Source organism: Delphinapterus leucas, chromosome 16 (genome assembly GCF_059928025.1).
Source record: "Delphinapterus leucas isolate spDelLeu-1000000601 "Yukka" chromosome 16, BTC_Dleu_Yukka2, whole genome shotgun sequence".
In the NCBI taxonomy this organism is placed as follows: domain Eukaryota; kingdom Metazoa; phylum Chordata; class Mammalia; order Artiodactyla; family Monodontidae; genus Delphinapterus; species Delphinapterus leucas.
In genome coordinates, this window is record NC_143144.1 from 42,349,947 (window position 1) to 42,366,034 (window position 16,088).

At 54.1% G+C, this 16,088-nt stretch overlaps 1 protein-coding gene across 3 annotated transcripts in view; it reads left to right on the forward strand.

Moving 5' to 3' along the window:
• The first annotated feature begins 11,424 nt into the window (after nt 1-11,424).
• CXCL12 (C-X-C motif chemokine ligand 12) overlaps nt 11,425-16,088 on the forward strand; it is a 28,932-nt gene continuing 24,268 nt past the window's right edge. For 2 of the 3 annotated variants that reach the window (XM_022569472.3, XM_089897845.1), the window contains exons 1-2: nt 11,426-11,569; nt 15,588-15,705. In XM_022569472.3, the coding sequence (XP_022425180.1) occupies nt 11,509-11,569; nt 15,588-15,705 (179 nt within the window). In that variant the 5' untranslated portion in view covers nt 11,426-11,508. Of the gene's footprint in view, nt 11,570-15,587; nt 15,706-16,088 lie in introns of all 3 variants that reach the window. The other variant, XM_022569471.2, reaches the window with a different exon arrangement.

The following is a 16,088-nucleotide window of genomic DNA, read 5'->3' on the forward strand; positions in this document are numbered from 1 at the left end:
CCCCACCATGGTCCAATGAGGCCAACCATGGGGGTTCAGGTCATCCTGGGCATGTCCTGCCAGGGATGGACTGGCTGGACTCAGATGGCCAAGACAGTGTCTAGAGAGAAAAGCAGAGACATGAAGCTGTAGGTGGCGGGACAGGAGGGCTGCGGGGGGCATTCTGGCCCCTGGCCAAGCCCCCTGAGTGCGTCTGAGACGGCCAAAGGTGGACAGCTGCCAAGATGGAAGCTCTGAGGCCTGGAGCATGGTGCAGGGAACAAACAGGGGCTGCTCCAGCCAGCACTGAGAGGAGCACGGCCTCTGCCTTGGCAGCTGGAGAAGCGGTCCCACTCGGCCCATGGCACGCACCGTGGCTTTAGGGTGAGTCCCAGTAGGAGGGCCGGCGTCAGTGTGTCCTCAAATAGCTGTGCGGGCCGGACATGAAATAGCCGGCCGCAGCCAGATGGCCTTGGAGCAGGGTCTTTGTGAAGGGGGGGCTCCAGTGAAAGGGGGCAGAGTGACCATCTCCTGCAGATAAAGCCCATTTGTGCCCATGGGCTGGGAAAGGTGGGGACAGTGAGTAATACCACCCTACTCCTTGGTCAGACACTCGAGGTCTCTGTGACCTGGTCACAACCTGCCCTCACTGTTTAGCATCTGATACTCCACCAAATCATGCTCCTAGGTGCCCCCAACATGCCCCGAGGACAGCGTCCTCGTCCTCTCTTTTGCTCCCCTAACCCTCTCCCTCCACCTGCCTCATCTTTACTTTTTAGATCTTTTCAGTCTTAAGCATTTAGGAAACCCCCTCCTTCATCCAACCTTTCAAATCTCCCCCACGATGTGCCTCTCCTCTGCCCTCCCCCCCTCCTTTTTGTAGCTCAAGACCTCAGGCCCATCCTGATGAGACACCCCCTTCCTCCTGCCCTGAGAGGGTGTGTGCCGCATAAAGGAGGGGAGAAGCTGGGATTTGTGGTTGAGTGCGAGTTCAGATCCCATCTTTTCCATTTATTGGTGACAAACTCCCCGAGCCTCAGTTTCCTCTTCTGCAACAGAGGGATGGGTAACAACGTGTAGGCACCAGGTGAGCTCCGAGGACTCTTCATCCAGGGAGCAGAAGAGCTTCTGGGGAGTTCGGGTTGTCCACTCTTGCTTCTGCCTGAAAGCCGTACTCTTGGGGGTCAGCCTCTGCCAGGACCTCCAGTTACCCCCTGAAAGGGAGGGAGGAAGAGCCCAGGGGACCACAAGGGAGGAGTGTGCCCTTGCCACTGCAGGGCAGACTGGAAGAAAGGAGCATCCGAGGCCGGCGCTGGGTGCCCAGGAGGGCCAGTCCTGGTGCTCAGGTGTGACTGCTGGGGCTGGACATGTGGCATCGCTGAGATGACTCGGTTTGTTGGTCCCTCGGGGAAAGCAAATACACAGGGTGTGGGGCGAGGGGCCAGGGAGGCCGTTGAGTGCCCAAGGACAGGAGTAGAGGTGCCTTTCCAGATTCTTGCCCCAAATAGATCCCAGGAGGTGGGGGGCTTACTGGGCAGGAACACAGAGCCTTCATGGCTGCTGGCTGGCCTGTCTCACCATTAACTCACCCTCCCTGAGCCGACCTGCCAGAGGCAGAATGTGTGGGGCTCACACTCATGCTGGGCTCCAAAGCATCCCAAATCTGCAGCTATGTAAGCCAAATGGGTTCTGTCCAAGGTGCCTGGCTGTTGGGCGGAGACTCCCGCTGGCTGCAGTACTGAATGCCCCTCTTCCCTGCACGGCTGTGATCTGAGCTGAACTTAGCACTGGCTGAGCAGTGCCCAGGACACTGCAGGAGGGGCTGGGAAGGTGGAAGGGGCCAGGCTAGGGACCTTAAGGCTCTTTTTAGGGGCACGCTGGGTGCTACCACCTACTGGTGCCCCTCCTCACTGGGCACAGACCCTAAGGGGAGCCTGAAGTGGGCAGCGGGCCATTGTGAGGTCTGACAGGTAGCTCTCCATCCAGTGCAGTTTCCTCCTTTATCTTATCTGCAAACTAAACACATCTACCATCTGGCAACCTGGGGAGATGGAGGTCAAATTTTGCACACATGAAGAATTTCTGCCTGAATAAACGAGTTTTTTGTTCGTTGGTTTTTATTTTTTTTTTCCCCTCTTGGTTCCTGGTTGTTCTCAGAATCGATCCAGCCGTTCACAGCCTGGACCACCTCCTGGCCCCAGAAGTACTCTGGGGTAAGGACACCCCTGGGCTGGCTAAGTGAGAGGAGGGGAAAGGCAGGTCTCACTTCTGTGGCCGGGGCAGGAGAGGCCTGCCCTTGTTTGGGGTGGAGGGCAGACAGGTGGCAGCCCACCCCAGCCTGGCCCTGCCCTCACTGCTTTCCCTGGGGTCCTGGAACTGGAGGCTTGCTCCAGGGAGGGTGACTGACTTTTACAGACAAGCACCCTCTTCCTCCTACCAAGATGCAGCTCCTAGGAAATGCCCTCCCTCCCCGGACCTCAGTACAGCTCTCCTATCCTGCCCTCCTGTCTCCTTCCACCTCCCCTTTCCCCTTCCCCAGTGCTGATGGGGAGCTGCCCTGGGTAAAGAGATCAATTTATCTTCACTCCCATCCCCTATCAGTTCCTAGGCCTGCAGACAGGCTGGTTCTCACTGAAACCATGATTGCCCAAATTCCAGGGGCTGGTGCTTACAGAAAATAAGTTCCCATTTAAGAGCCTGTTAAGGTGCCAGGTTGAAAGCAACAAGGGGGTGGGGTGAGCAGTGGGTGCTCAAAACCTGTTTTTCTTGCTGTCAGGTCTGACGCAGGGACCAGTTGCATGCAGACACCTGCCTGAGAAGCCTCTGTGTTAAGACTGAGGTGGCCGACAGTGACTACAGGCAATGAATTGTTTTCCTGGCGTCTTGCTAAGGTCAAACCTGCTGAAGCAGCTGCACCTTCACCCCTGCACGAGCTGCTTCTTCCTGACGGCACTCCCAACCCTCTCAATGTGTACACCAGCCTTTAGAGGTCCTGCAGCTGAGGACATGAAACCCCCCAGGACCCTGCCTCTCCACCCGCCACCTGAGCGACCTCCCTCAAGTCTTTGAGTCCTGGATTCATTCCTTGTCATCAAAATGGGGATGAGAGCCCCTGGTTCAGTGGGAGAGAGAAATGCATGCAAGAACTGCTTCATAAACCAAGAAGAGTTGTAAATTGGGAAGACGTAAATAATAATAAGTGCTGGCATTCCCTGCACTTACACAGAATGGAAGTGTGCCGTCCTCCAAGCTTCTGGCTCCACCAAAAGGGAAGAGCAGATCCCACCACCTCTTCTAGCTCCTGTAAACAATGTTCCATTCTAAGAAGCTGGTGCTTGGGCATGATCTTAGCTGTGAGGAGTCCAGATCTGCTAGGGCAGGGATGAGGGGAGCCCACGTCAGGAGCCCAGAGAGCCATGCCTGGAATCCTCCAGGAAGGCGCCAATGGGTATGAGACAGGAGGCCCATGGCCCACGCTGGGGCTCCCAGCCGGCCTGGGCCTCCGAGACTCTGCAGACCCCACAGCAGGCCTCAGACACAGACCGAAGGACTGGGGGCCTCATTCTGGTCTTTGTGGTCAGCTCCCTGTAGGGTTATTAAACTGCCTCCTCTCAGCTCTAGAGTAGAACCTAACTGTGAAGTTTCAGATCCCTACTACATACCAGCCAGTACTCTGCAAAATGGGCCTTGGGTCAAGGGGGAGTCTTCCCTTCCACGTCCAAAGCAACCAAAAGACAGGCACCTCCACACCCAAACTGGAGCGAGCCGGGAACACATGGGCCATAGCATGAGTTCTGGGCAGAGTCTGGTCTGCACTGCCAGCTCAGCAGGTGATGGGAAGTCCATTCACTGTCTGGGCCCGCGTGTCAGCATCTGAAGAGTGGGTCGAGCACGCTCACCCTACAGCGCTGCTGGGAAGCTCAGCTGAGCTGACAGTGTGACCCAGCTCTGGAATCGTCAGGATCTGACATTCGGCTGTGGTTATCTTCACACACAGGACCTCAGGCTAAATGCAGCCTCGAAAGGCTTCGCTTGGTCCCTAAGGAAGGACGCCTGTCCGCATAAGTTTAAGCTTTGCTTTTCCTTCAGACTTCAAGATCTGTGTGAGGTCTAATGGGCTCTTTCTACTGAGGCATGAGATTCTTATACAGCTAAGACTGCTATCTCTGCATGGTGGAATATCAGAAAAGCGTGGGCCTCCTGAGGGCACTGGGACAAAATACAGCCTACAACTTCACAAACCAGTGGTGCTATTGGACCAGGTACAAACTGAAGTCACCCATCTCTGTTGATAATGGCCTGGTGTGCAGCGACTCTCACCCCGCCCAGCCAGGACAGGACAACGTGCTTTTCTTGGCCCACTTTGGGCAGGGGTTCCTGACCCCTCCTGAGTTATGAGTGCTCAGGGTTGGAGCTTCCTGCTCAAAACCTCAGCTCCAGTCAACTGGTAGACAGAATTATACCCACCCTGACCTGCGGAAGAAGCCTCAGGAGTAAATATTGCCTCGGGTCAGAGCCCCTCCTGGAATCTCAGGACTTTGTTGAAAGCTGCCAAGGCAGGGATAATACATCACCACCACCCGTCTCTGTTTACAACCGGGTAATGCCTTTTATGACTGCCTCTCTCTATCCTGAATATTTGTTTTATTGCCCCTGTAGGGAGATTTTTCCATTTGGCAAAAATCATCAGATGGCTTTAGTCATGTTAACAACTGCTCATTAAATGCAAAGGAGTAAACAGTGAAATAAAGGTTTGTTTCTTTGCTGTTTTTTTCTTTTTCTTTCTTTCTTTCTTTTCTTTTTTTTTTTTTTTTGTTATTTTTGGAAGAAAATCATGGGATGGGCAATAAGAGGTAAAGGGTACTCAGATGTCGTCCCTCCTTAGCGCCTTGCCTGGGTGGGAAGCCAGGAAACCTTCCCTGCCTTTTGGGGAGCCCATTCCTTCAGCAAGGAGAGAGCGAAGGTTTTGATCTGTTTCGAGGTGAAGGCTTGCTGGGTGATCTCTGGGTTTTGGGCCCTTTATGCTTGATTCTTCTTCCCCTGTGGCCCAGAAATCAGGAGGTACATCTTTCTGTTCCTGGTGGAAAAGGTATCTCAGGGCTAGAGCAGTACCTGGAGAGAATTGGTGTGGAGTGGTTGAAAGGGAGAGCCAGGTAGATGGGTGGCTGGATGGATGGATGTATGGATGGGTGAGTAAACAGATGGAGGGGTGGATGGATGGATGGATGGATAAGTGGACAAATGGATGGATGTATTGTTGGGTGGATAATGAACAGATGGGGGATGGTTGGATGAATGGATGAGTGGGGGTATAGAAGAATGGATAGATGTATGGATGGGTGGTGGAAGGGTGAGTGGATGTGTAGACGAATGGATGGAAAGTTGGATTGCAGACTTATGAAAGAAGTATAGCACCTCTTGGTGGCAGGCCTAGGGCTGTGAGGCAAAACTTGTGTACTTTACAGAGACAAAGGGAGCATCAGTGATCCATCAGTCTGATTACAAACGTAAAAACTTCATTCTGGGAACCTAAGAAGAGAAAGGTCGCTGGAAGCTGGAAGCCAGTGAGATTTCATGGGTGAGACTCAAACTCCCAGTCAGCATCCTGGATTTGCATTGCTTAAAAACAACAACAACACCGCTAATTTACAAAGTTTTATCGATAACTTATTCCCAAACAAAAATATCTTTTAATGATCAACTTGTTTAACCTCTTCAGTCTGCTTCTGAGCAGTGGGGTGGGAGGATGTGTACCTTAGAGGTGCTGGCAATCCTCACCCGAGTCCATCTCCCACTTATATCCCCTGGGCCAGGCTGCCAGGGGGACCCGCCTTTGCACTTGGCTTTGAAAGCCTCTCTGGGCAGCCTCCGTGTGCGGTCTTGTCCAGCACATCTGTGAAGAAAGACTTCAGACTCTGGCCACAGGGATGTAAGGTGGAGGAAATGTACAAGTCACTCCTCTGAGCAGGGAGGACCAGTGGGGCTGGGATCCTGACTTCTCTGACTAGGGGCCCAGCTGTGCAGGCAGTAGGCCCAGCCCATCCTCCATGACCCACAGCAGTGCTTGACCTCTTTATACATCTGAGAATCCCTCCAGATAGGATACTGCTCATGTGATGTTCATTCCTGGCATGACGGCTTCTCCTCCTCCCCCGTACACAGCCCAGGCCTCCTAAACAGACAGAAAGGGTGTCAGTAGCTGGACTTCACATTCACCTGCCCAGACCAGAGGAAGAGGAGGGCTGGTGATGCTGGAGAGAAGAAGCCTGGATCTCCTTGCCTCAGGCATGACCAGGACTATTTCTGGAAGGTCAGGATTGGGGCTATTGTGTCATTAAACTGTTCATAGCAAAAAGGAGAATAAAAAACGATCACTCCCATACTGCTTTAACGTGCCACTTGCCAGCATAATAAGACTCTGTTGTAGTAAAATTCAAGAAATTCTCTCACTGAGAAAGTGGGTGATTTCAGAACTTACCTTCCCAATGCCCTTCCCACCCTCTGCCCACAGGTCCTGAAGTTGCAGGCAGGGAGCCCACAGAGAGGGGCTCCATTGTGTCGTGAAGAGTGTAAGACCCTGGGGTCGGGTTACCAGACTCAACAAATAAAAATCCTGCACACCTAGTTAAACTTGAATTTCAGATGAACAACGTATAATTCCTTCCAGTGTAACTATGTCCCATGCAATATTTGGAACATATTTATGCTAAAAAAAAAAGACACATTTATCTGAAATTCAAATCTAACTGGGTGTCCTCTAGTTTATGTGGCAAATCTACTCTTCTATCCTTCACCAGGAACAGCTCTACCGCAGAGGCAGGCTAAGCGGGTTTAAATCCCCGCTCTGCCAAAGAGTAGCCGTGTGATCTTAGTTCCCAAATCTGGGCAATGGGGTTAACACTGAACCCGCCTCGCAGGTAGATGTAGGGATAAAGGAGGCAAAAGGTATACAACACGGAGTAACTCCTGTGTAAATGTTACTTACCCCCCAGGGCACACACTTCCTATCACCCAGGGGTTTATGGTAGGGCTGGTGTATACTCCAGCTCCAGAAACTTTGATGGAGCTCCAGACGCTGAGGCCAGTCTGCCCAGAGGCGAGGGTACTAAGAGAGAGGGGTAGGGTTAGGATTGACAGAGCAAATTTGGACCTGCCTCCACTGATTTTGGCGATGGGGTGCACACAGAGTTGCGCTGGTCTGTGGGAGCTGGTGTGCAGGCTGAGGGCACGAGGATGTCCCAGAAAATACCACCCCTGCTTTACAAGTGTCCATCAAGGGAGAATCTTTGGGTACAGCCACCTTACACAGAAGATCTGGCTTGTTGGACGTGCACCTTCACCTAGGGTGAACCCTGCCTGCAGGTATGTCCCAAAGCCAGCCAGGACCCAGCACAGAGCGAGCCCCATGTAGGAGCCCTGCCTCAGCTTCCCTGGGTCCTTCCCTCCAGGATGAACTGGGGCTCTTGGAACTGGCTCCTGAGGTCAATTTTGGATCCAGTCAATGAAAACATAGTCAGCCTGACAGATGCTAAGCCCAGGCCCTGGGAACAGGACTCCAAGAGGTTCCCTAGACACCTGCCACAGAAGTGACCTCCATCCCCGCACACACTGATGTTCCAGAATCCAGAGACGCTGGTCTAGAGAGTTGCGCCTTTGTCCTTGGCCAGCTCTGCCATGTTGGCCAAGGCCTTGAACTGCTCTGAACGTCAGGCTCCTGTCTTCAAAGCTGAGATATTAGGGCTTATCCTGCTGGTGTGATCTTTGTCAGAACCAAATGTGACGAATTCAGAGAAAGCAAACTGAAGTAAATATCTTCCTGAAGACCTTCTCTGTGCCAAGTGCTTTCACACTTAGTAAATCCAAAGGCCAACCCTGAGAGATAATGTACACATTCCACAGATGGTAGCATCGAGGCTTTGAGGTTTTGTCTTTCTCACGGGCCTCCTGGTTCCCAGGGTAGGACATATACCAGTGAACCCCGATGCGAGATGTCAAAGGTGGGAGAGCAGGGGTGGGTGGGATGTAGCCCCTCCAGGCCCGCACTCAAGGCTATATGAAAGAAGACTCATGATTGGGGTGGGAGGGTCATGGGTATCCAGGGCAGGGGGTTGGGATCTCATGTATCCCCACACCCTTCCTAGGACCTGAACACTCCTGGGTGAGCATTCTCTGGCCTTATCCGGATGGCAAGAGCGAAGATGCCATATCTCCCTTGTATTATTTTGTTTTACCACTTTGAGACCAAATGGTTTGTTTCTAAAAGGGGGAGTGTCAAGCAATTTTAAAATGTTCTTTATTTATTCTCAAACTTCAGATCTTTTTGTACCCCTGTCTGATTTTTTGCTATCTCCCCAACCACCTATACTATTGCATGCTTTGTTAGTTTAAATCTACTTATTTTTTAAAACTTAAATCATGAAATCAGTCTTGAGCAATACCTGAAATGTCTGCTTTAATGTGCTAGTTATTTTTTTATTACTTTAAAAAATAAGTTTCTAAATCTATGTTGTTTAAAGTAATGTTTTCAGAGTACCACCTGAAGTCATCTTGTTGGTTTCACACTGGGAAACAATGATTGGGTGCAAACTTTCAACCCTGTATTAAGGTCCTTCTCCAAAATCCAGTCACTGAACTCTGAAGGTGTGAACAGCCTATGCTGGGCAGAGGGCTGTGGGCAGGCACCTGGACTGCCACTAGGGGTCTAGAGACCATAGTACAAAATCGAGCCTTGGAGATGCACCTGTCTGTTAACCCAACAGCCAGACCCCTGCCTCCCTCTCACCTTGAACTCCTCATGACTGAGGTGTCTCTGAGGAGCCGCAGCTCTGAGTGCTGAGTGTGGGAGAAATCTGCAAGATCTCATAGGGAAGGTGGCATTGCTTTGGGTCTTGACAGGGAACTGAGTTTCCTGGCAGAAAAAGAAAGGTGGAGCCTTTTAAGCAGAGATAGTGCCATAAGCAAGAGACAGAGGAGAAAGCGTAGTGGGCCCTGCTACCCTGAATTTGGGAGGCACCCCTGTGACAGAGCACAGAGCCCAGGTTAAAAAGGCACAGTCTGGTCCCCAGAGTATTGACTTGTGCAGAGTTTTAAATTTAAGTAGCTTGCCAACTGGTCCATCTTCTCGAAGCACTTAATGACCTTCCATAGTTTATGTGCTTAATTACTTATGTATAGTGCCATTTTCTTTTCCCCCATCCCCCAGAATGTACACTCCAGGAGGAAGGGGGTTTGGGTTGTTTCGCCTGTTTGTTTGTGCTTCCTTTACTGAAGTATTTCAAACACTTATCCCATGTCTGGAACATAACAGGTGCTCAATAAGAATTTTAATGAATGAATGGAGGAAGTGATGGCACTGATGGGTCCCACACTAATGTCTGTCCTGGGGTTGCGGGGCGCGGCCAGACAGAAGGCCCTGGTTTCCCTTCAGCCCACGCGGGTCCCTCCCAGTGGCTCCCTCAGGCTGTGGGAGCAACAACCGATTTGTGACCAAAAGCAAACAAGCGAGATGCTTTGACATTGGCTTTGGCCGGACTTGCAGGTAAGGCTCCACAAGCGCGGCTGTCGCCGGGCTCTTGCCTCTGTGGTGTGCCCCTAAGTCCCGGCCACCCGATATATGACTGAACCTTGCAGCTTCACCCGTCTGTGCAGTGATCTGGGGCAGGCCTGAGTCTTGGTCCACTCGGACCGCAGGAGCGCGGGGGAGGGGGAGGAAAGGGGGGAAATGAGAGACTTCGCCACCAGAGGGCGTCCGAGCTCAGCTGCCGCGCGCCAGCTTGTCAGCAGCGGGCTAGGGCTCCAACTGGGACATTACCCGCCCCAGGTCTCCCTAGAGGAGGTGGAGACCGGGGAATGCCGGAGGACCGTCTTATCCATTGGATTGTTAGTTCTTTAAGGGCAGGGACCAAGTCAGTGGGATTCCCGGCTCTACACCCAGCACCCAGAAGCGGGCTCGGCCCGGAGTGAATGAATGAATGAATGAATACAGGTTCACAGAGCACCTAATTGGGCGCGAAAGTAGTTTGGGAAAAAAAACGAAAAATGCAAAAGACACCCGTCCCCACGGCCGGAATCCCGGGGCTCTCGCAGCTTCCTGCTGATTGCCCCTTCCCTTGGCCCCCAGTTGGAGCAGCTGAGCCCAGGCCGGACGGGCCCCGCCCACTCCCCCAAAGCCAGAGATCCGGGACTCCAGAGACTTGTTCCCACCAAACACCCCTTGAATGGACGCGGGGACAGAATCCACTCCATTGTCAGGGTATGAGGGAAAGAGCAGAGGGAGGTGGCCGGAGAGGCTTGTGACCACTAGCGAGGCTCAGAAGGGCACTCTTCTCACTCCTGCGCCTCCCAGACCGCCGCCTGCTTGCAACCGTGTGCTCTGCTGGGGCCATCTCGGGTGTCCAGGTTAGGATGCGGCAACCTACCAGGAGGGCTGGACACCGCCGAGAAACGACCCCGTGGGTGTAGTTCTCTGCACCAGAAAGACGTGGAGCAGCCTCCTGGTTGTGGGGGGAGAGGGGAGTTCTTTCATCACTTTGGGTGGTGCTGGGCATCCTTTGGGGAGAGGGAGAAAATAACTGAAGTGTAAACAATTATTTCTAGCTTCCATTTCTTGAGTACAGACTATGTGCCAGACGCAGTGCTGAGCACTTCGTGGTGGTCGGGAGGGGAGTCTCAAGTCAAATCCCACAGTTCCCCTCCGCGGGGTGGGAACTGGGTTTATTCCATTTCACAGTGGAAAGAGCAGGGGTGCAAAGGGCTAAGTAAATTCACGTTTACTAAGAGCCTCCGGGGCGAACTGCCATTATTTCCTTTTGGTGGCAGAGCACTCTATTTTAGAGCTTCAATTTCACAGTTGAGGAAACTGAGGCTTGGCTAATAAGTTATAGCTCTGGCTTGGAATCGAATCGGAGTCGCTCTGACTGCAAAGACTAGTCTGTTTCCCTTAGTCCCAGCTTTCCCGGCCGCGGAGCAGCGAGCTGAAGCCGGTGGTCACCTCCAGGTCCTACACTCCCCCAAAAGGACCCTCATAGCTACCCGGGACGCAGCTGGCCTAGCTGGCCCTCACCTCTAGGACCGATCTGTTTGTTTTTCTTTGGTTCTCATTCTGTTCCCGCCTCTGACACTCAATCTTTCCATCTGCATAATGGGAACAGTAACCAGTCCCATCCCCGACCCTCACTGAGCGGCTGACTTCCTCGGTGCAGGTTAGGCCTACAAAGCAAGGGCCCAGCGTAACCAAGAGGTCAAAGGCTGGGGCGCACCGCAGGCCCAGGAGCATCCCGGGCGCGGAGCAGGGGTGGGAGGGAGGGGACAGGGGGAGCGGCCGCGTGGGAGGAGACTCTGGTCAGAGCCCCGGGCCGCAGGCAGAATTCGGCTCCAGGCCCGCCCCTTGCCGCGCGCCCGCCCCGCCCCACCCCGCCCCGCTTTCGCCTCTAAAGTGCTGGGCGCGCGCCTCCTGCTGCCGCACTTTCACTCTCCGCAGTCGCATACCCTCCGCGTCCTGCTTCCGTCCACCCGCCGCCCGCTCTTGCCATGGATGCCAAGATCGTCGCTGTGCTGGCCCTTGTGCTGGCTGCGCTGTGCCTCAGCGACGGTGAGTGCGCCCGGCGACGGAGGCGTGGGCAGGCGCCAGGCTCTTGACTCCGTGCGGGGCCACGGCTCCTCTGCCCCGGCCCGCGCCGTCCCGAGCGAACCTAATCCGCGCCGCTTTGCACCCGGGAGGTCGAGGCAGCCCACCTCGCGGGGCGCGCTCCCTCGGCGTGCGGCGTTTGAGGTCCCCAGCGTAGCGCCCCCCGCGCTGAGTCTCGCACTCCGCTGCTGAGCTCGGGTTCCGGGACGCGGGAGCGGCCGCCAGACCTCGGGCGGGCTGCAGAGCGAGGTCGGGCAGGATAACTGGATGCGAGGGCGCCCAGGGCGCTTTCGGAGCCGGAGCGGGAGGGCGCGGAGGTGTGGAGCCGAGTCGGGAGCCGCGGGTCCCTGGCCCTTGACCATCCACCTCCCAGCTAGTGCCTTCCCACGGCCCAGCTCGGTTTCCAGAGTAGAATGGGCTCCTGGCTCCGTGCGGGGCCACGGCTCCTCCGCCCCGGCCCGCGCCAAGGCCCCGCTGGGCACCGCGCTGGAGATGCGTTCTGCGGTTCCTGTTGGAGAGAGCGCTTTGCAAAGCCTGTCTGGCATCGCGACTTGCTTGTGGTGGCAATGCGATCGGGTGGAGCTGCGAGGCGTCCCTCGCAGTCTTATCGTTTCGAGCAGCTGTCGGGTTTGCAGCGAACGCCTGGCTGCGCTTCTGTACCGCAACGCGGTCCGCAGCGACGCGGCGAAGCTGGAAGCGCATCCAGACAGTGCCTTCCCTGCCTCTGTCTGGGGTCACCCAGGAGAGGCCCAGGGGCGATCTGGGTCATGCATGCGCCTGCCCAGCCCCCAAAACACACCTGCAGGCTGGCGCCTTTGTCACCAGACAGGCGAGCACTGCTCTATCTCGGAGTGAGCGCTGCAGCAAAGTTCAGTCGCCAAGGCTTTAGGCCATGGGGAAAGGTGGTGTACCGTTTCACTGTGAGAGGGAGAGACCTTTTTTCCTTTTGAGGCTTAAGCGAAATCTCACTGTCCTGTTACAGGACACCACTGCTGCAAACCAAAATAAACTGTTGCCTCTGAACACACAAAACAAAACCATGTCAGCACGGTCAGGCCATGCCAAGCTTTCTTGGCTGCGAAGTTTCCAACGAATCCTGCAAAGGGTTGAAGGACACTGTCCTTGGTGCAGCTGAGGTCTGTGCAGGGCCCCAGGCCCTGGAGCAGTCTGCTAGGTGCCAGCTGAAGACCTCTGCTGCATTCTCACTGGCTGGTGGCTGACCACCTGGGAAGTGTTCTTTAAAAGTGTAGCAAGTTGCTGGTCAGAGCTGCAGAGAGACTGGCACCAAAGGGAATTCAGAATTTTTCTGTAAGCTGAAAAAGTAACCTAGCCTGTGTCTTTACACTGACACTGACACCCCCAACCCAGGTCATGGGGCACACTCTGGTTTGGGTATTAACAATTGAGTGGTTTGGTGAGAGTAGACATGTCATCATCCAGCTGTGGGAGGAAATGGTGCTTCTTCTAGCTGCCCCCTCCTCTGGGGAACTGCAGAAGTGACTAGAATGCAAGGACCCAGGTCCCTGAGTCCTGGGCACAGCTGACCTGGGGGGAGCACAGAAGGAGTGGGGGCCTCATCCACAGACTCCTCCTGACTCTGGGAAGGGTTGGTTGCTTGCCCATCTGAGTTGCCCTCTTGGCAGCCAAGTGGCCAAGTCAGGGTCCTGGGCTCCCGCTTAGTCGGGCTCTCCTTGCACGCATAGGCCAGAATGAACTTTTTGACCACCTGGAGCCTGTGTACCCATGCTGGGTCCCCTTGTTCAGGCTCTGACTCGGGCTCCTGCCCTCCCTCCATTGGCTAACCTCAGCCAAGCAGCTGGGTCCCCGGATGCCCTGGGCTTCTAGGGGTTAAAGTCAGGGTGGGCCCCATTCCTAGGCCTGGCTGGAGGGGCTGGCTTGGGGGCTTTTGTCTCTGCATTCGAGTGGAAGGACTGCTCCGGAGCGGAGCCAAGTTCACCAGAAGCCAAGTTCCCCCGAGCCCTGGGTAACATCTGGACCAGTCAGGCCTCTTGCCTGTACACGGACCACATGCAAAACAGTTGGAAAAGTTAGTAATATTGACAAAAAGCTGGCAGGAAGGTCACCAGCTGGACACAGCACCTAGCTCTCTTGGTAAGAACACTTGGGGCTCTGTCACTTTAAAAAACCTGTTGAAATTCTCCACTTGACAGGCAGGCAACTGGGTCCTGGGAGCAGGAATAAAAATTGCCTTTGAAGGAAATGGATAATCCCAGGAGGTGGAGAGGGGAGAAGAGAAAAAGAGAAAGCTTGTGTTCTGAGCTCAGAATGGGCTCTGATTTCTGGCCTGATCGCCACTGCTTCGCTAATGGACTCAGAACAGCATCTCAGGGACACGGGGGAGGAGCTGCCCCCAGCAGCTGTCATACTGTGCACCTTGCAGTTTGCTGCTCTGGGGTTGGGACCAGTCCTGCCTCACCAGTGGGCCCCACATGCCGGTTCTGCTCAGCTCTGAAGGACCCCTGAGAATTTCAGGGGAACCTGGAAGCAGGACACTCGGAGGGGAGACTTTGGCTCTTCCTTTACCCTGGCCACCCAGCCCCCAGCTGCAGGCCACTTTCCCAGGTGACCTGGTTACAGGGCTATACAGACTTCTGCAGGGACCCGGTACACTTGCTAAAAGCCAGGCCCCAGCAGCGACTTTCTGGACTTAGCCCAGGTGTAAACCTGAATCCTGCTCCAGGCTCTCCAGTGCCACGAGTCACTGAGAGCCTTGAAGCCAGGCTTTCTTCTTCCTGGTTTTCAGGGAGTCAAGTTTGGTCTTGGGGGGCCAGGTGGTCTGCTTTCCCCCTGACTTGTTGGCCATGCCATCTCTTGACGGAGTTCAGCCTCGAGGAAAAAAAATTAAGTCCCTCACTCACAGGCCTCCCCAGCTCTCTTGCCCCAAATATGGAACTTCAGAACCACCAGGAGCCCTCTGGGAGCTCTGTAAACAGGCAAACTTTTTTTTTTTTTAATCTCTGGACTAAATATTCTCAGACCTACATTTAATCCCTGATGAAAGGATCCACAAATTCAAATAATTTGGGGTATTAAGTAGGGCTTGGATAAAATCTGCAGAAAACATGCACACATACACGCGCGCACACATATACGTGTGCGGGCGCGCGCGCGCGCACACACACACACACAAAAGTCAGTACCCACCCCCCCACCCCCCGGGGCTTGCAATTCTAGACTTCCAGGGTGAGCTGTGGGTTCTGCAGGAGCCCTTTGCTAATTTACACTAATGAGTGTCAATTATGGCATTTTGCAAATTGGTGAATTGGCAAACAAAGATGTAATACAACCCAGGAGGCTGGAGCATCCCTGCACAGGCAATGAAAGCCACGTTTGCCTCCAGCCCTGGAAGTGCAGGGAAAAGATGGGCCCTTGCCTGCCCTCTGGGGACGCCCAGGTAGGAAGCCAGTGGGATTCTTTTGTGATTGCCTGGGCTTAAGGTAAATGTGAGGACAGAGAAGACTGCAGGTGGGGGAGGGAGCATTCCCAGGGGAGCTGCAGTGGCTCCTGGGAGAGAGCGAGCCTGGAGCCTCCTTCTTCCCCCTCCCTGTTCCCTGAATCGGGAAGTCTTTCTCAGTTGGCCATGGAGCAGTTTATTTTGCAAAGAATAACTAGGAACCTCAGTACCTTGGACTGAAACAGTTCTCTCCTGTGATTAATGTCCTTTATCTTGAGACACCCAAGCAGGGGCCTTCCGATTTTAGCTTCCCTTCCTCCTAGGGTCCAGCTCTCCTCAGGTCCTTCTGGCCTCTTGCCCTGTGGAGGCTGAGCCTCAGCCCACTCAGAGCTCCCTGTGCTGCCCAAGGAAAATGTCTCTGCCAGGATGCACCCATGACTCCTCCCATCGTTCCCCATCCTACCCTCATTCCACCATCTGATCACTCGGCTGCAGACTCAGACACACTTGTATCCCCAAGGCCTGGCAGGATAATAACAAGCTGCTTTGTTCTCGTTACCTCTCTAGGGAAACCGGTCAGCCTGAGCTACAGATGCCCTTGCCGATTCTTTGAGAGCCACGTCGCCAGAGCCAATGTCAAGCATCTCAAAATCCTCAACACTCCGAATTGTGCCCTTCAGATCGTGTAAGTCTGAACATCCTCCTGCAGGGATGTTACATTTGATGGGCATAGTAACACCTAATTAAAGCTAGAGAAATGACACAAGCCGAGTGTCCAGGCTCGAGCCTGGCGTAATTAGGGGCAGCTGACTGTACCACCAGGCAGGAGTTTTAAAAGCTCCTCTTACCCTTGGTGCCCTAACCTTGGTGCCGTGCTCACTCAGAGAGGGTCCTTGCCTCTTCTTGCCAAGTTTCCTCCCTTTAAGTGCAAGAGATGGGAGCACATTCAGATGCACCCTTAGGCTGGAGAAACATGGGATTCACCAAAGTTTCTTTCTGCTGAAGAACAGTAAATTAGCCAGCCCCTTGCTAGTAATAGTTCTGCCAATTTCAGGGCTTTGGTGCCCT